Genomic DNA, 19,918 nt, shown 5'->3' with positions numbered 1-19,918 from the left:
TTTCGTGTTACGGAGCACGTCTGAGCTTCCGCAAGAACCAATGAGGTTCATTCTCGTGTTACGCAGCACGTTTGAGCTTCAGCAAGAACCAATGAGGTTTATTTTTGTGTTACGCAGCACGTCTGAGCTTCAGCAAGAACCAATGAGGTTTATTCTCGTGTTACGCAGCACGTCTGAGCTTCAGCAAGAACCAATGAGGTTAATTCTCGTGTGTTACGCAGCACGTCTGAGCTTCAGCAAGAACCAATGAGGTTCGTTCTCATGTGTTACGCAGCACGTTTGAGCTTCAGCAAAAACCAATGAGGTTCATTCTCATGATACGCAGCACGTCTGAGCTTCAGCAAGAACCAATGAGGTTTATTCTCATGATACGCAGCACATCTGAGCTTCAGCAAGAACCAATGAGGTTAATTCTCATGATACGCAGCACATCTGAGCTTCAGCAAGAACCAATGAGGTTAATTCTCGTGTGTTACGCAGCACGTTTGAGTTTCAGCAAGAACCAATGAGGTTCATTCTCATGATACGCAGCACGTCTGAGCTTCAGCAAGAACCAGAGGTTCATTCTCGTGTTACGCAGCACATCTGAGCTTCAGCAAGAAACAATGAGGTTCATTCTCGTGTGTTACGCTGCACGTTTGAGCTTCAGCAAGAACCAATGAGGTTCATTCTTGTGTTACGCAGCACGTCTGAGCTTCCGCAAGAACCAATGAGGTTCATTCTCGTGTTACGCAGCACGTTTGAGCTTCAGCAAGAACCAATGAGGTTTATTTTTGTGTTACGCAGCACGTCTGAGCTTCAGCAAGAACCAATGAGGTTCATTCTCGTGTTACGGAGCACGTTTGAGCTTCAGCAAGAACCAATGAGGTTTATTTTTGTGTTACGCAGCACGTCTGAGCTTCAGCAAGAACCAATGAGGTTTATTTTTGTGTTACGCAGCACGTTTGAGCTTCAGCAAGAACCAATGAGGTTTATTTTTGTGTTACGCAGCACGTTTGAGCTTCAGCAAGAACCAATGAGGTTTATTTTTGTGTTACGCAGCACGTCTGAGCTTCAGCAAGAAACAATGAGGTTCATTCTCGTGTGTTACGCTGCACGTTTGAGCTTCAGCAAGAACCAATGAGGTTCATTCTCGTGTGTTACGCTGCACGTTTGAGCTTCAGCAAGAACCAATGAGGTTCATTCTCGTGTTACGGAGCACGTTTGAGCTTCCGCAAGAACCAATGAGGTTTATTTTCGTGTTACGCAGCACGTTTGAGCTTCCGCAAGAACCAATGAGGTTCATTCTCATGATACGCAGCACGTCTGAGCTTCAGCAAGAACCAATGAGGTTCATTCTCGTGTGTTACGCTGCACGTTTGAGCTTCAGCAAGAACCAATGAGGTTCATTCTCGTGTTACGGAGCCCGTTTGAGCTTCAGCAAAAACCAATGAGGTTTATTTTCGTGTTACGCAGCACGTTTGAGCTTCCGCAAGAACCAATGAGGTTCATTCTCATGATACGCAGCACATCTGAGCTTCAGCAAGAACTAATGAGGTTCATTCTTATGATACGCAGCACATCTGAGCTTCAGCAAGAACCAATGAGGTTAATTCTCGTGTGTTACGCAGCACGTTTGAGCTTCCGCAAGAACCAATGAGGTTCATTCTCATGATACGCAGCACGTCTGAGCTTCAGCAAGAACCAATGAGGTTCATTCTCATGATACGCAGCACGTCTGAGCTTCAGCAAGAACCAATGAGGTTCATTCTCATGATACGCAGCACATTTCAGCTTCAGCAAGAACCAATGAGGTTCATTCTCGTGATACGCAGCACGTTTGAGCTTCAGCAAGAACCAATGAGGTTCATTCTCGTGGGTTACGCAGCACGTTTGAGCTTCAGCAAGAACCAATGAGGTTTATTCTCATGATACGCAGCACGTCTGAGCTTCAGCAAGAACCAATGAGGTTCATTCTCGTATGTTACGCAGCACATTTCAGCTTCAGCAAGAACCAAAAAGGTTCATTTTCGTGTTACGCAGCACGTCTGAGCTTCAGCAAGAACCAATGAGGTTCATTCTCGTGTTACGGAGCCCGTTTGAGCTTCAGCAAGAACCAATGAGGTTTATTTTCGTGTTACGCAGCACGTTTGAGCTTCCGCAAGAACCAATGAGGTTCATTCTCATGATACGCAGCACATCTGAGCTTCAGCAAGAACTAATGAGGTTCATTCTTATGATACGCAGCACATCTGAGCTTCAGCAAGAACCAATGAGGTTAATTCTCGTGTGTTACGCAGCACGTTTGAGCTTCCGCAAGAACCAATGAGGTTCATTCTCATGATACGCAGCACGTCTGAGCTTCAGCAAGAACCAATGAGGTTCATTCTCGTGTGTTACGCTGCACGTTTGAGCTTCAGCAAGAACCAATGAGGTTCATTCTCGTGTTACGGAGCCCGTTTGAGCTTCAGCAAGAACCAATGAGGTTTATTTTCGTGTTACGCAGCACGTTTGAGCTTCCGCAAGAACCAATGAGGTTCATTCTCATGATACGCAGCACATCTGAGCTTCAGCAAGAACCAATGAGGTTAATTCTCGTGTGTTACGCAGCACGTTTGAGCTTCCGCAAGAACCAATGAGGTTCATTCTCGTGTGTTATGCAGCACGTTTGAGCTTCAGCAAGAACTAATGAGGTTCATTCTTATGATACGCAGCACATCTGAGCTTCAGCAAGAACCAATGAGGTTCATTCTCATGATACGCAGTACATTTCAGCTTCAGCAAGAACCAATGAGGTTCATTCTCATGATACGCAGCACGTCTGAGCTTCAGCAAGAACCAATGAGGTTCATTCTCATGATACGCAGCACATTTCAGCTTCAGCAAGAACCAATGAGGTTCATTCTCATGATACGCAGCACGTCTGAGCTTCAGCAAGAACCAATGAGGTTCATTCTCGTGATACGCAGCACGTTTGAGCTTCAGCAAGAACCAATGAGGTTCATTCTCGTGGGTTACGCAGCACGTTTGAGCTTCAGCACGAACCAATGAGGTTCATTCTCATGATACGCAGCACATTTCAGCTTCAGCAAGAACCAAAAAGGTTCATTTTCGTGTTACGCAGCACGTCTGAGCTTCAGCAAGAACCAATGAGGTTCATTCTCGTGTGTTACGCAGCACGTCTGAGCTTCAGCAAGAACCAATGAGGTTCATTCTCGTGTGTTACGGAGCCCGTTTGAGCTTCAGCAAGAACCAATGAGGTTTATTTTCGTGTTACGCAGCACGTTTGAGCTTCCGCAAGAACCAATGAGGTTTATTTTCGTGTTACGCAGCACGTTTGAGCTTCAGCAAGAACCAATGAGGTTCATTCTCGTGTGTTACGCAGAACTTCTGAGCTTCAGCAAGAACCAATGAGGTTCATTCTCGTGTTACGCAGCACGTTTGAGCTTCAGCAAGAACCAATGAGGTTCATTCTCATGTGTTACGCAGCACGTCTGAGCTTCAGCAAGAACCAATGAGGTTCATTCTCATGTGTTACGCAGCACATCTGAGCTTCCGCAAGAACCAATGAGGTTCATTCTCGTGTGTTACGCAGCACGTCTGAGCTTCAGCAAGAACCAATGAGGTTCATTCTCATGTGTTACGCAGCACGTCTGAGCTTCCGCAAGAACCAATGAGGTTCATTCTCGTGTTACGGAGCCCGTTTGAGCTTCAGCAAGAACCAATGAGGTTTATTTTCGTGTTATGCAGCACGTTTGAGCTTCCGCAAGAACCAATGAGGTTCATTCTCGTGTTACGCAGCACGTCTGAGCTTCCGCAAGAACCAATGAGGTTCATTATCGTGTTACGCAGCACGTCTGAGCTTCAGCAAGAACCAATGAGGTTTGTTCTTGTGTTACGCAGCACGTCTGAACTTCAGCAAGATTCAATGAGGTTTGTTCTCGTGTTACGCAGCACGTCTGAACTTCAGCAAGATTCAATGAGGTTTGTTCTTGTGTTACGCAGCACATTTGAGCTTCAGCAAGAAACAATGAGGTTTGTTCAAGCAGGTTCGGTTGAGTTTCTGATTATGTTCGCTGATCAATGTTTATATGTGAATAAAAGCCTAAATCAAATCTGTTTATCATATAAAGCAACCATGACTCATCAGAAAATTTGGACTAAACCGCTCAATTCATATGAATTAGATTTACGATCAATTTATTAATTTTTTTAAGCGTCAAAGTGGTAATTGCGCAGCTGGAGGGACAGAAATTTCTCAAATTTCATCAAAAAGATATTTTGTGTTCCTAAGATGAACGAAAGTCTTACGGGCTCGGTTCGGAAAAACATAAGGGTGAGAAGCCTACTTAATGAGAATTTTAATTTTGGGGTGAACTATCCCTTTAAACCGCCTTTATTTCTATTCGTGCATGTCATATTTCCCCCCCTAGTGGCAGTCGCTGGAAACGTTTTCAACTGGTTCAGAAGAGTCAGCAAATGCTCCCGTACTACTCTCCTTTGTTAATAAATGACTTCCGTTTGAGGTTTGACAGAGAAAAAGTAAACAACCTAAATTAAATGAGATCTCGTTCCTGCACGAACTGAACGAACACATGAATGCTTGTTCAAATTATTGTATTAAAAGTATCTTGTTGTTGTTGTTAATTTATTAGCGGTTGGCAGACCAGCTTTCGATGCATTACCGCCCCCAACGCATTAAAGAATCAAACTCCCCTACAGTGTACACAACAGACAGGACTGACACAGCAGCACTGGGGTGATTGCATGAGTTTGCGTGACAGCTTCCTGTGGCCTTGACTGGGAAGCATCCACGCCTTGTATCGCGACGCACGAAACACCGCCCGCCTCTCACTGGCACCCCTAAACGCAGGCTGTGATTGGGCAGTGCAAATGTCTCAACTCCCCTCGTCCACCGAGCACCGGTTGAGCACATTCTGTCACTTGCGCTAGCGTTAAATGGAGGAACGTCCCTGCGAAGGGGCAATCGGAGTATATATCAGTCATGGAGCAGCGAACGACCCTGATCGATCGAACATATCGGTAAACAATGATCAGAACCACAGTCAGTTCCAGAACGAGAAAACGCAGACGAAGAAAACAGGTTGGTAACCAGCAACGCTCATTGTTTTTCATCTGACAAGCTTCAGATGCATGTCGTGCTATGTTTGTTTACAGTAATACAGCTCGAGTTAAGTCAAATACGGAACATGTTTTGCTGACGGTACTGTTTTAAATAGTTATCCAGGGTTAGCCGCAAAGCTAGCTAGCGTGAAGGGACATTGACCTTGTGCACCGGTCTTTCAGCACGCATTACACATTTCCCCGACTTATAATTCATTCGCAAACATACCTCTCAGTTTGGGCCGTTTTGAGGGGAATGCGTCCGTCAGGGTTCCAGATTGGCCTGTTAGCTCTGCCCGTTGCTGCCACAGCAACATGAACCGGCTCCTGTGGAATGTTCCTGCTCGTAGCTTAAGCTTGTTCTGTTATTTCCTGTCCGCCATGATGGACGGCCAAATCTCACAAACTTCACCGCTGCCCATTTCTCGTGCAAAACCGAATATCACAGCATATAACAGAGTCAGCTCTGTTAGTTTTTGTAGTGGGAGTCGGTATTAATGGTGTCTGAGGGGTGTATGTTTGGCCAGCTTAGCTCGAAACGCGGCCTATTGCTCTTTGACAGTCATGTGAGTGGGCCTGGCAGTGACTGGGCTCGCGCTCAGCGCCTATTCGAACTCGACACCGAGTGGTCTGAATAGAACTCGTCGGAACGTTCTATAACTGTTCGAACACAAACGTTCTAAAGGCGTAAATAGAAGCAGGTGAAAAATCCTTCATAAACGTATATAATGCACGCGTTGGCATGTATACCTACAGCACCTATTGATAAAATAGTTAAATTGATGTTACTTTTATATTAACGTGCATTGTCTGACCTGCTTAACTTGTCCTGTGATGAATGCAACGTCTCAAAAAGCTCATGGCGCCTGGCGACGAAGACTGCCAACTCTTATAGAACTCTCACATGTTCTATTTCAATCGAAAAGTGACAACCAGCTTTATTATGTACATTATGACCTATAGCTCTGAGCATGTGTTCAAACGCATAGCTGGTTAACGGTTAACTTTCCATATCAAGCCATTTGGCAGGCTATATGTAAAAGGTCTCACAGGAGTACACCGCTGCACATCGCCAAAACTGTTTATTATTTTATGCATGTAAACGTATTGTGTGTTTTATAGCCCCTCTTGAAATATATAGTTGCAGTTGTCACTTCACAAAATCGTCACAATGTGTAAACAATCTCGGCTACCTGCGGCTAATCATTCACTTAGCATGCTAAGCTAGCTGATGACTTGGCCGGTTTGTTGACCAAATACGCACATGTAGTCAAGACCTAAATCTAAACCGAGTATATATTTATCTCTAAAACGAACCATTAACATGGCTAAACTATTTTATGTTATTTCATGGAGTATAAATGACTGCCATGCTGCGATTAAATAACCAGCTCAACTACTGTGACTTTAGCACACAATGAGAGCTCGTGTCAATCATGAAATGTGTTAAAGGGGATTTCATGTGTATTCAGCTCAGTGTTTTTCATTAATTTAGGTATTTTAAGACATGTACACCAATGCTGGGGAACTACCCAAATATGACTCCATTTTGACACGTCATACCTCCGGTTAAAAATAGGGCGATGTCAGACTTGGGCCGGCCGATGAAAGCTCACTTGCATGGGCTACTCTTTTCACGCCTCATATTTTCAGCCTCAAAGGACAGAGGTCGCGCAGACTCGTTTTAGAGCTCAAACCTCTTTTTGCCGCATTAATATATCCCACCGTTGATGTGGGTGTTGCATTGTCCTGCTGACTTGTTGGTTCGACTTGTTTAGATTTACTGTACAAAGGCAGATTTTCTCCTGTGTGAATTAATTTGAATCTGAATACCAGGTTGCCAAAATGGTTTTGTTACTGATGCCAGTCTTAAGTTCCTCTGAGGACATTCCTTGAGCTGCCATAAATAGTTTCCATAGAAATCATGAACTCAAGCAGACCTTGTTATACACTTGCCTGACAAAGAACATCTATTTTTTTTATCCCAAGGACCTAAGATGATCCTGTTGCAAAGGACCTCCTTGTATACAGACCTGTTTATTCTGTATGAAAATAGTAAGCGAGTGAAATAACTTATATTGTACATTTTAATGTTACGTGTATATATTTATTTTCTACAGAACATTCACTTTTAATTTAAATTCAAATGTATTTATGTAGAGCTTAGAAATCCAAAAGATTCTGTTTCAAATAAATATTGTTTAACAGCACAACTGTTGTCGATGATGATGATAAATGTTTCTTGAGCGTGTGTGTGTGTGTGTGTGTGTGTGTGTGTGATGTATAAATGGTTTATGAGGACTCAAATGTGTATAATGACGTGAGTATTACAAGTAAACATGGTTTATGAGAATACTTCCTGTGTCCTCATAAACCAAACAGCTTAAAAATAACATACTAAACTGTTGTTGTTGTTTTTTATTCAAAAAATGCCAAAAGTTTTCTGTGATGGTTTAGTGTAAGAGAAAAGAATATACAGTTTGTACAGTATAAAAACTATTATCCCTGAGGAGAGTCTCCCTGTAAACCACAGATTCGTGTGTGTGTGTGTGTGTGTGTGTGTGTGTGTGTGTGTGTGTGTGTGTGTGTGTGTGTGTGTGTGTGTGTGTGTGTGTGTGTGTGTGTGTGTGTGTGTGTGTGTGTGTGTGTGTGTGTGTGTGTGTGTGTGTGTGTGTGTGTGTGTGTGTTTGAAAAAAATGTATGTTCTGACAAATTTTCTGCAGACCCAGTTTCACAAACAACTGATCTCTGTTTTCACTTTATTGGCAAGCGTTTAATTGTATGCACTCGCTCTGTTCAGATGTGGGATATATGGCCATCCAATCACAGATATTCCAGCAGTTGAGTCATTTAAAACTGTCTTTAATTGGGAGTACCCCGAATACCCTGAATGGTTGTTCAGTGTGAGTTCCAGAAGTGTGCTTGTCGTCTGCCTGACCCTGGCTTGGTTCCACTGAACATACCTAGTCTAAATATTCCTTGATCTTGTGCAAACATTGACTAGACTTGACCTGTTCTCTTACTGGAACTTGAGATCTGATCTGGATATTTGCCAAAAATAGTTGGTTCTGTAGATCAATTGATTCAGATTTGTGGTTTCCATTCCACATATTTATTGCTTTTTGTCTCTTCTCTGTGCAGAAAATGGCAAAATAAATGGAACTCTGAAGGAGGGAGAGGTGACTCCCATTTCCTTTAACCCAGACAGCTCCCTGCACCCTGCAAATGGCAATGGCGACAGACACCTGCTAGACATCAACTTGAAACAGAAGCCCACTCGACGGGCCTTCACCGCTGACTCAACTGGGGACAGAAAAGGTAGAAACACTAGCAGAAACAGAATGGACTTCAAAAATGACAAGTCCTCAGAGTTGAACACACTTGAGGGCAAAAAAGAGGCTTTGTCTTCTCTAAACGGTGTGGTGTTGCTCAACTCTGTACCACTTACCAACGGTTACCCAAGCAAACCCGGAGCTGACAATGACGGCAGTGGCTCAGAGAGTGGATACACTACTCCCAAGAAGCGTCGGGCCCAGAGGAATGGCAAAGCCGGGGACAATGTGACTGCTTCTGCCCAGGGAAAAGCCATGCAGCAGGGCAGCAAACAAGACCACGTACCTGTGGCTCCGGAGTCGGCCTCTGGCTCTCAGGTGGAGAGTGGCAGAGCCGTTTCAAAAGCCGAACCGCACCTAAAAGCCAAGGATCCACCTGCCTCTGCCACCCCACCTCCTCTGCCGGTGGCTGAACTTCAGCGTAAGAATTTGGACAGCAAAGCGGCCGGCAAACGGTTTGAGGATCGCTCCAGCAAGGTTAAGGTGGCTACCTCCACCAAAGAGGACTCATGGACCTTGTTCAAGCCTCCGCCTGTCTTTCCTGTGGACAATAGTAGCGCTAAGATTGTGCCTAAGATCAGTTATGCAAGCAAAGTGAAAGAGAACCTCAATAAGACTGCCCAAGCTGGCGGAGAGGCTCTCACTCCTGCTCCCCAGGTGCCTGGGAGACCACCACAGGTCCCTATGTCTGCGGTGAAAACCATCACCTCTGCTAGCTTTACCAACGGACCCCTGCCGGGGGAAGGGAATGGCTGTCCCCTGCCCGGCTCCCATTTCAGCTCTGGTCCTCTGCTAGCGACCCCAGCTGTTGCCGCTGAGAATGTAGCATCTCCCCCTGGTAGCGGCACTGTGGCCATCGGAAGTTCCACCATCTCTGTGGCTGAGCCTAGGAAGCCCAGCCTGTTCGTTTACCCCGTCACCCCCTCCAATATGCAACTCTCACTCCCTAGCGGCCGCCAAGCCGATCCCCCTGCTGCTGCGACAAATCAGAAGTCTCTGGGGGACATTTTTCAGAATCAGTGGGGCTTGTCCTTTATCAATGAGCCTAGCGCCGGACCAGAGGGCGTGGCATACTGCTCGAACGGAAAGGACGTGCCAGTAGAGGTGTGCTTTCAGGGAGGCTGTCCTGCTACAGTGGCGACTCAGACCTCCAGTAACTCTCAGAGACCGGATCAACCACCCTTCCCCAAGACACACGAGCCAGACAAACGGACTAACGCTCAGAGTCGAGGTGTGAGTGGCGGTGCCGCGGCAGCAAGCGGGGCCGTACCTGAGACGCCTGTCTTTAGCTTGGATCCTCAGAGAGACGAGACTGGGGTTCATGGTGCAATAGTGTTTTGTTCTTCCTCTAAGGACATTTGTGCTGAGCTGCCTCCCACCTCCCCGGCTGCACCCAAGGTAGCTTTGGCCAAGGACCAGGGCCATACTAAGGGCTTTGACAGGAGGTCTAGTTGGGGATCATTTGATCTAAAAGCTGCTGTAAATTATCACACTAGAGGTAAATCGCTATTTTATCTTCCTGCTAAGTACTTTCACTTTATTCTATACTACAAGTATATTCTTTATTATGAACAGTGTTGGTTATTAATTGCTGTAGTTTAATTACTTTCCCCTTGAAAAAGTAAGAGATTACTCTTCATTTTTCTTTAATTGAATTACAGTTACTTATGTAATTGCATTAAAGGGCTAGTTCAATTTTCATTTTTGGGTGAACTAACCCTTTAAATACTGTATAGTCTATAGAACAATTCTATATAAAACAATAGTGGATTTAACATTTAATGATAAAATGTATGTTTTTTTATGTAACCTTCTCCCTTTAAATACATACTTTGGTCAGTTCAAGAATAATTTATGCAATTTTATATTATTTATTTATTAGAATTAAAGAGCAGTGTCATGTCTATCATTGTATTGTTCAACTGGTCTTATTTTATCTAGAAAGTAATTAGTAAAAAGTAATGCAATACTCTTTAGTAATTAGTACAGTAATCTAATTACACTATTGAAGATGCACTTAGTAGCTAGTAATTATTTACTTTTTTATTTTTTACTTACCCAACACTGAATATGAATATACACTAGAGATGGAACACTATAATAAATGTTTTATTAAATGTCTGATAACCAATATGTAATAGAACAGATTTTTAATTGTTTTTATTTCTGATCGTTAGACTACAGCGATAAAACATGCATTTACTATATTTCACAACTACTGATAATAATAATTTGTTTGTATTTATGCCATTATATGCCATTTATAATATTGCAAAGTTGTTTTTGGTTGTCTGATTGTTAAAGTCGGCATGAGATGAACATCCATCCTATCTATTTTGTAAATGCATGTCATAGATCTTATTGCACTGTAAAAAATATCACATGCTATCTGCTTAAAAAAATTATGGTAACAATATTACACGTATTATATTTGAGTAGATTTTAAGGTTGTTTTTTTTTTGTGAAATTTACCCAAATAAATTAAGTAAAAAATCCTAAATTATTTAGTCTATGGCACATGATGAATTTAATATTATTAGTGGAAAGTACTTTTTTAATTTAAGTTGACTTTAAAAAATAGGTTATAAATTATATTAAATGGAAATGACCTGTTTAGACTGTTTACTGCTAGCACAAGCAGAAACAAACTTGTTATTGCACTAGCATTAGAAAAGTTATTTCTCATTGAACAAAGAAACATGCTTCATAATAATAATAATACTTGCAGGTATTTACATCACAACCTTACCATAAGATCTACTCTTCTGCACAATGGTAACAGTCAAAACTTCAACATAACAGAAACTCTTTCAAATGTCAAACATAACCAAACATTAAATATTTACAGATGTTTCCCTTCACTCAAAAACACATAAAATAACACTTAATTTCAATATTAACTCTCTATTTCCAGCCATATGCAAAGCATGTTGGGAACTAACAATGGTGTCTCTAAATAAAACTGCACAATTGAGCTAATTTTCTTAAAAAAAATAGGTAACCTTATTGTCCTTAATTTTATCAGCTTAATCGGTTCTTCGATTGAAGCCTCAAAATTGCTTACATTTCCTTAAAAAAATTAGGAAAATGTATCTCTTGGTTTTAATAGGGAAATGTTCTCAATATTTTCTATACAACACTGAACCACAGTTTTCTTAAGAAAATATACAGACTATTTTTAATTATCACCTTAATTTTTTTTGGTGAAAATTACAAGACACATGATTCATTTTTTACAGTGTGCGAATGCGAACGATTCATCCAGGTTTTTTATTTTTATCAAAATGTTAAAACTCAGTCTTCCAGTGAAGCGACAAACTTCTATCTGGTGTTGTTTGTTGGGCTTCTCTAATCATTTGGTCTGCTTAAACCTTTCTTACAACTGACTGCAAGCTTGCATTCAGATCCACCTTCCACATCTTAAAATTCAATCAACAACAGATCCATGGATTCTGCCCTACTTTTTTTTTCACTCGGATGTACATCACAATACAAAAGAAAAGGTCAGTTGTTTTATCGCAACTTTTAATTGGAAAAAAAAATATATCCAACAATACATTCAGGGTGGGATCCATCGATCGGTAAATGAGTGGTACTGGTGGCTGGTGGTACCATCACAGAGAGGCACAAAATCACTCTCCAGAACATTTTCGTTCACAGTTCCTTGCTGGTGGGATGATCTCCACGCCTTTATCCGTAATGCTCATTCACTGACAATATTCAAAAGACAGCCGAAAACCTTCCCTGAGCACTTAAAACAAAATTATATATATATATATATATATAATGGGCTTTGTGTTAACAGTTATAGTGTGCTGCAGATAAATTGGTTTTAGATTAGATCTTAAGGGTTAGTCAACCCAAAAATGTAAATGGCTTGAGGGTGAGTAAATCATGGGCTACTTTTCATTTTTGGGTGAAATGTCGCTTTAAGAGTATGTTACTTGGCCTTCTCGAATTAGAATGTGACTTGTTACTCTTGCACACAAAAATGATAGTGTGGGACTGAATATATATATATATATATATATATATATATATATATATTATTTCTGTGTTATATAAAGCAACAAAATAGCAGTATTTTGAAGCTTTCCTGTTTGTGTGAGTTGAAACAGCTCAGTCCTTTAGTCAAACACAAATGATAGATCTATTTTTACACTTAACTTTCATCTGTCTCTTCTTTGCAGAAATGGAATATATTTTGAATTTGCAAAAACAAGGTAGGCTTTCATTTACCTCTTGTGTTTGTTGACATGTTTATAGACAACTCTTGCCTCAGCATGTGATTAAACCCTTAAATGATTCAGCGTTTAGATATTGCAACCCAGTGCCCCATGCCTTCCCATATCATTTTGCTTGTGGTTTTAATGTTCCAAACTCTCACCTTTCTCACTTTCTTGTAGATCCAAATCGAGTAGTCCTTTACAGTGAGTCATGGGACGGACCTGCTCAGTGAGGCTGTGTCTGGACACTATATCTCAGATGAACACTGCTGCAAAAAAATGTGCTTGAGGAACATGGCTGCTGCCTCTGAGCATCCTGAATCAGAACTAATCCAATCTTAAGATGGTTTAGAAAGGACCTTGTTACCCGTTAACAGTCAAGGCTGAGCACAGAGGAACAGAGTGCGCTTGAGAAAACGGGTTAGCTGGTTTTAGAATATTAGAACGGAAGATCGGGAGCTGTGGAACTCAACTCTAACGCGGTCTCGTAGATATGTTGCTGAAGACAATTGAAATGACTTTGGGGACATACAACTCACACGTCAAAAACACTCATGATTACCCTGTCATGACATTTGGTCGGGCGGAAGCTTCTCATTTAAGTACTCACGGACCTAAAGAGAGCGTCCTGGAGAAGAGCATGTCACCATGTGTCCCCTCTTGAATTCAAATAATCATGTAGACTCAAACCGGTCACATTGAATTCATTTGGGCACAAACCCGAAGAGTATCGCTCTCCAGTGAATTAACATACTGTGTGGCCAGAGGAACTACATGTTTTTTTGTTTTGTTTTTTAGATTCAGGGGAATCAAGCTCCATATATATGTGTGTGGGGCGGTTAGTTCAAGCCTTTGGGATTAAATAATTGTCTTAATTTAATTTCTGAACAAGATTGGGTCAGTCCTTTAGTGACGCGTCTCCATTTCTTTTTTTCTTTTCTTCCTTGTTTTACTTTTCATTGAAATACTTAAAAACTCCAAGGGCAGGTTATGAGGTGCACTCGGATTGGGAAACCGTACGCCCTGTAGTGTGCATGTGCAGTATGCTGCTCTGTGCGTCCTCTTTTGGAAGAGTTCAAAGTGCTATCGTTTAATAGTCTTATTGTTGTCGTCTCTTCACGCTTTCGTCACCTGACAGCCGTTCGAGTCTCTTGCTCGTTGTGTGAGAGTGTGTAAACGGAGGGCAGAGATCACGCTATACTCTTTTCTCTTGAGTGTTTTATGTTTTTAATTTTTTAAGTAGCAGTTAGAACCCACAACTAATTGATAAGATGTGCCACACCACAGAGTTGCTTTAGCTTTAATGCTAATAAGGTACATTATTGATATTTTAGTTTTGGTTTAGTTCTGTAGAGCTGCTCTTCGAAAAGTCGCTGGCAAACGATCTGGACTTTTTTATTTTTTGCTTGAGACTAGAAGCCCCTAGCTTTTCTATTAAGCACCACAATCACACTTTTATGCTTTTTATTTCTGTCGTTTTAATTTGTTCCTGATTTTCCATGCTTATCGGTTAAGTATGAGCCTCATCAATAGAACCGCTGTTGACAGGAATTCTGCCGTTGTGTAAATGTTTCTCTTTATAATGTCAGCAAATGCATTCTAAACTTAAAGTCTATCCTCCGCTTTATCATTTCACAGATTAATTGATTTATACATAAGAATCAGTAGCACTTTATGTATTATGTTTTTGAATTGTATTTCCTTAAACATTGACATATCAGTACATATTTGAAATTCTAGTAATTAATCATAGGCTACTAACTTTAACCTCTACCTAAGGACTGTCGGTCCACAATCTCAAAAGAAATGTATACAAAACAAAATAAAATAAAAAAAGGAAAAAGGAAAGAAAATTAAAAAAAAGACACTCAGGTAGAATTAGGGCAGTGTTCTTCTATCTAAAAAAAAAAATTAAATAAAAAAATGCACCAACAGTGTTATTGCCAAAAATAAAAAGAACGTCCCATGTTTGTACCAGCTGTTTTTTTTTTTATTTGTTTTTTTTTTATTGTAACCTTTTGAGGGGTTTAATTTTTGACTGAAAGCCAATGCTTGCGTCTTTACAGGTATCATTTGGCATCAATGTTTTTCTGTACATGACCATGAAACACTGCCAGGTGAAAAGATTTAAGTACACATGAAAGAAGTTAACCACACTACGTATCTGTATGTCTTTCCTTTGCAAGAGTTTTCAGGTTTTAAATGCAGCATGTGAGGGTTTCCAATGTGGTCAGTCTTCTTCACGAAATGTGGGATGTTTTGCAATAGTTTTTCATCTGTTTTTGTTCTTGAGGTGTGTGAAGCCTGATCGGTGTCTTAGTTCAAAAGATACTGGGGGGGGGGGGGACTCGCAAACAGATGTAAGGTTGATAAATTCTGCTTCATCTTCTCTAATTCCGTTTGGACTCCACTTAAAAGCTTTGTGCAATGTAGAGAAATCCTGCGATTGATAATTAGCTAGTTTCTTGGCTTTTTAGATGCACATTTCTTCACTTGAGTTTAATTGTAGTTATCTAAATTTTGTCTTTAAACAGCTCACATAGAGCATTTTTTCTTTTTTTTTCCTTCCTTCCTTTCTTTTTTTAATATATCCAAGGGATTTGCTTAAGGAGTTACTGATGTAAGCATAATTTATAACCATCTGTTATTACATTAAGTTAATTATGAAATACCTCTGTGAACATGTATTGTCCCGGTATCCCTGTTTTCCCACTAAAGGGATCGTTCATGTACAAATTATGATTCTGTTGTCATTTACTCAACTTCATGTTGTTCCAAACCTACAAGACTGAGAGGCCCTATTGAGTGAAAGTGTTGTTTTGGACCCCACTGACTTTCATTATAAAGACAAAAAGAGTATAAATGGGTTTGGAACACCCTGAGGGTGAGTAAATAATGGCATGGTTTTCATTTTTGGGTGAACTGTTCCCTTAACTCAGTTACATCTTTGCAAACGCTGTCAGCAGAATGAACTGAACCTGGTCTTTGTTTTAAAAACTCAACTCCAGGGGTCAAATGCACATATAGAGGTTCTATGCACAGAATGCAAACAGAACGAAGTTTATATTTTGGGGGGTTGCACATTAGCTTAATTTCCTCGATTTAAATAAGCACTTACTACCCCACAAATGATATAATTGCAATATAAATTATTTACATAAATCTTAAATAGCTCCCCTTAGTGTTTAAAGCAATGAGAGCACGTATGGATGGGAGAGAGGTACAGTGATCCTTAAGTAGTGTGTTTGGTTGCGAAATCTGTACCAAGAAAATGCATCTTTGTCTGCATAAACAAATGTAATGTGTTTTCTTGATGTATGAATGATTCTTGTCCTGTCCTGACAACTCAATTCATGCGTGTGGATGCATATGTGTGTGTTTCGTGTGCAAGCATGTGTATTTGTCTTCATTCATGCGCTCAATTATATGCAAAGTTAATATTGCGAAATTTTCAAGTTCAGGGTGCCTGTGTTAAGTGATATATTAAACAGAATCACATCAGAACATGAAAAACTCTTGCTTTTATTTTGCCCCCGTCCCCACACCCCCAACAATCTTCAGTTGTGCCATGTTTTGACTGTTAAAAGTTTGAATTAATATGTCATTTTTATGTTGCTCTCTCTGAATTTCCTAGTGGTCATGAAGAGGGGGTTACATTTTGTCTCAAGAATCTTTGTCACTGCTAATAAACTTGTTGAAAAAGACTTCTTTTGAATGGGTCTACTGTGTAATTTCACTTCAATGTTTTTTTTTTCCTTTATTTCCGTTTAAATGTTTTAGAATGGAATATTCTGGTACAAGTAAAGCTTAATCATCTGGATCTGGGGCCAATAATGTTGATTACCCAGAATTAATTTAGTTTTGCTCTCCTTTAAGAAAAAAAAAAAAACATTACAGTAAGTACTTATTGCAGTGAATAGGGGCAATCAGTAAATGTAAATATACTTAAACATGTAAAAATGGTTTTAATTGTAACAAAATTGCTTGCTAACAATTTCTGTGTTTATAGCTCCATTTACTCCCACTGTAAATGACTCACTGTAACCTTGAAAAAGGGACATTTGCTGCTTGAAACTCTTCAAAATTAAACTTTATTTTATTTATATTTTCCAACACTGAATCTAATAACACATATTTAGCTATACAAAATGTTTACTGGTCAATCTTATTAAAATTTTTTGCATGTTTTCTCAGTCCTGTTACCAAAACTAATGTGCCGTTTAAAAAGCATATTTAAAAACATGTCAATTAATTCCCCTAAGAAAGTGTTTATTTTAAAGAAATTGTTGGTTACATGTTCAAATAACTTAATTTGTGACAAAAAAAAAACCCACTATATATGAAGTGAAAAGAAAAGAACAAAAACACTGGTTAAACATTTTTTTTTAAGGAAAAAAGTTAAATGCAGTAACAGGAATGAACACTGGGTAACAGGAATGCGTGTCCAAATGTGTGTGTGAGAGTGTACATGGCCGCGTGTGCATGTGTGTAAGTGAGATTTAGGGATGTGCTTGTGGTGCTTCATAGTGAAGGAGGTGGAAAGAGAAAGAAGGAGAAGAGAGAAGGAGGGAGAGTGAAAACGGAGGGAATACATAGGGTTGCGGGTGTGTTTCACTCCTTCGTTTGCAGCATGCCATGTGGGTGTTTCTGGCACCTGCATAGAATGGGTTCTCTCCATTTTCTACAAAATATAAGAAAGAAAAGACAAAAGTTTAAGTCACTTCGTGGTGGACTGGCAGCCTGTAAGTATGGTATTGACATTGTAAAACTAATCCTAAATGTCTAAAACTTAAGTAATTTCAAATGTAAAACTTAAAAATCAGGTGAATAGTATGATATCAACTAATATTCATGCTACTAAATCAACAAACCAGAGGATACTCACTCCTGTTACTTTTTATATACGAGTAACAGGACTGAAACTAACAGGATTGAGATTTAAGCAAATAATTATCAAATACATTACATACATTCAGGACACTGAACAAATACAAGTGACTTGCAAAAAGTTCATATTTTTAAAACAAATAACATCTAAGGAATAATTTAGGTAACAGGACAGTACATTTAAATGGACCTTCTTAGTCATAGTTTTTTTGGTTTAGTTTGGTTAGTTTTTTTTGTTTTTTTTTTTTTTTCTTACTTTTTGTCTTCTCGTGGCCTCAGAAGATCCAGATGATGCAACTTCCTGTTGTCAATGTGTCTTGTGGAATGTTGCAAGTTTTTTTTAGAGAGGGCAATGTGTGAGGGTAACAGGACTTAGTGATAACCTGAGGACAGGCTAAAATGTGTATTTAATATAACATTTATTTCTTATGGGGAAAAGATGTTTAAAGCATTGATGGGATATGGAGTCTTTAGACTTCTGAAAGATTTTAATTATATTTCATGGTAAAGTCGGGACATGTAGCCTAACAAATGCCATTTTTAGTGTTCTCTGTAGGTTTTAATATTTTTTTAATATTATATTTTAACCTCCTGGGTGCCAATGTCCTCGTACGAGAACATTATATTTTAGTGAATTTCTCTGACACCATACATGTCACAGTTTGAAGTCTGGGTTTTCAGGGCTTTTCAGAGATACCCTTTGTTTTGAAGTTTCACCAGGGCAACAACTTCTCCTTGGTCTTTAAAAATGACCAAATTTAGCACTCTTGTGGAAATATATTTTGTAATTATCATTTAAATATGACTAATTTTCTAATTGCTTGTTATAAATCAACATCTTGGGGAAAAAAATTGTGGTTTCTAATCAAAATATGACTGTTTCAAAACAGGGCATTTCATACATGTCTTCAATAGAGGATAATAAATCATAAATCATGTTTATCAGGCATTTTGGGAGACACAAGTGAAAAGGGAAAGAAATTACATATCAATGTTCCTATAAAATAGTAGATATTATTATGTTACCAACTATTACTCCCATTATTACACCTTTACACCCATTATTACTCCTTTTTTCATTACATGTTGCTCCAAGAACACATTAATATGCAGATTAGATCCACTGTGTATAGATACATTGCATTGCATTGAATGGGAAAAACCATGTATGGCCATTTTACCCACAAAGTAAAATGGTATATCAATTAATTCCGTTATATCTTTCATAAGATAGTTGAGAATCATCTTTAAACAAAGTTTGTTTTTTTTTAAAAATCCTGAAAATTTGATTGGTGAATAAAAAAAAAAATCCCATTGTTTTTGTCTATAGGCCTACATGTCAATTCATGTCATTTTATTTATTTTACACAACTGAGTCTCGGTGTCCACTTACGAGGACATAACATAACATTTTGATAAAAGTATTTTAGAGTTAATTTTCATGCATATTTATACATACAACATCCAATTCCGTCGAATGGTTCAGGCCTAATCGTTATGCCGCCAATGCTTTTGGTTGATCTTAACTCGGAATATTCCTTTAATACTCAACCCATAAGCCTATCTGCTCCTTGGATCTACAGCAGCACACCCCGCTTTCTACTTCCGTCTTTATCTTTATAACCCTGACTTTCTGTTATTATAGCATTATAAACAGGACAGACGGAACCTGTGTTTTCCCAGGGAAGTCCCCGCACCCCTCTGGCGTCTCTGAAATGGCACTGGTCTGGTGTAAAGGTGAGTCAAGGGAAGAGAATGCTGGAGGTTGAGCTGTTTTATAAGGACATCGGGATGACTGAGACATAAGAAAAACATAGGTGGTTATTTGAATCAGCCAGTTCTTATTTGTCTACACATTTAGTTATTGTTTGAAGCACTCATGAATTTAGAAATCATACACTTTTAGCAACTGCCTCGAGTTATTTGTGTGCAGTTGTTTATGAGGATGCAGGAATTTAGATGTGCACCACTAGATGTCGTTGTTGCCCATCTTAAAGTGCAAGATAAGCACATAAGCCACCATCAAAAGTGAGAAGTGTACTACAAGATGATTAATGGAAGACAAATAGGCTTACTTACAGAAATCCCTCTAAGCGTATGCAAAAACATGCAGCCATATATTCAAATAGAAATCATTCTTTTTCAATCATACTGCAATCTATTTAAAAAAATATTGGATGAACTTTGGTAACCAGACAGCAATAAAATAAACATCATCTCAATTCAATTATATAATATGATAACTTTATATTAAATTCATTATTCTTTCATAGCATTACCACTGTCATTCCTGAATTCTGTATTCTTGAAATGAAAAGTTTATAAGAACATCAGTGTAAAACTCACAGGATGAAATTAAGTTAACAGTGT

General features: G+C 39.5%; 1 protein-coding gene across 4 annotated transcripts; it reads left to right on the top strand.

The window, feature by feature from the left end:
* Positions 1 to 4,724: 4,724 nt before the first annotated feature.
* nufip2 (nuclear FMR1 interacting protein 2) lies at positions 4,725 to 14,606 on the top strand. Of its 4 annotated transcripts, XM_079824171.1 has the most exons (5): positions 4,908 to 5,083; positions 7,093 to 7,158; positions 8,245 to 9,933; positions 12,626 to 12,658; positions 12,842 to 14,606. In XM_079824171.1, the coding sequence occupies exons 1-5, from the start codon at positions 4,939 to 4,941 to the stop codon at positions 12,892 to 12,894; spliced, it is 1,986 nt and encodes a 661-aa protein (XP_079680297.1). In that variant the 5' UTR covers positions 4,908 to 4,938; the 3' UTR covers positions 12,895 to 14,606. The 4 variants fall into 4 exon arrangements, with proteins under 4 accessions (XP_079680299.1, XP_079680298.1, XP_079680297.1 ...); XM_079824173.1 differs by lacking the exon at positions 7,093 to 7,158 and having other exon boundaries at positions 4,725 to 5,083; XM_079824170.1 differs by lacking the exons at positions 12,626 to 12,658; positions 12,842 to 14,606 and having other exon boundaries at positions 8,245 to 10,151.
* Positions 14,607 to 19,918: the final 5,312 nt, after the last annotated feature.

The sequence above is a fragment of the Gobio gobio genome (genome assembly GCF_949357685.1).
Source record: "Gobio gobio genome assembly, chromosome: 8".
NCBI lineage: Eukaryota > Metazoa > Chordata > Actinopteri > Cypriniformes > Gobionidae > Gobio > Gobio gobio.
The sequence above is the reverse complement of the archived record's forward strand: the minus strand, read 5'-3'. Positions and strand labels throughout refer to the sequence as shown.

What these genes read in the sequence shown, in the direction of transcription:
- nufip2 (XM_079824170.1), top strand. Translation starts at nt 4,939, where the DNA reads ATGGAGGAACGTCCCTGCGAAGGGGCAATCGGAGTATATATCAGTCAT. An exon ending in AACGCAGACGAAGAAAACAG is followed by an intron (nt 5,084 to 7,092) that starts GTTGGTAACCAG and finishes TTTTATCCCAAG; the next exon opens with GACCTAAGATGATCCTGTTG. An exon ending in GTTTATTCTGTATGAAAATA is followed by an intron (nt 7,159 to 8,244) that starts GTAAGCGAGTGA and finishes TTCTCTGTGCAG; the next exon opens with AAAATGGCAAAATAAATGGA.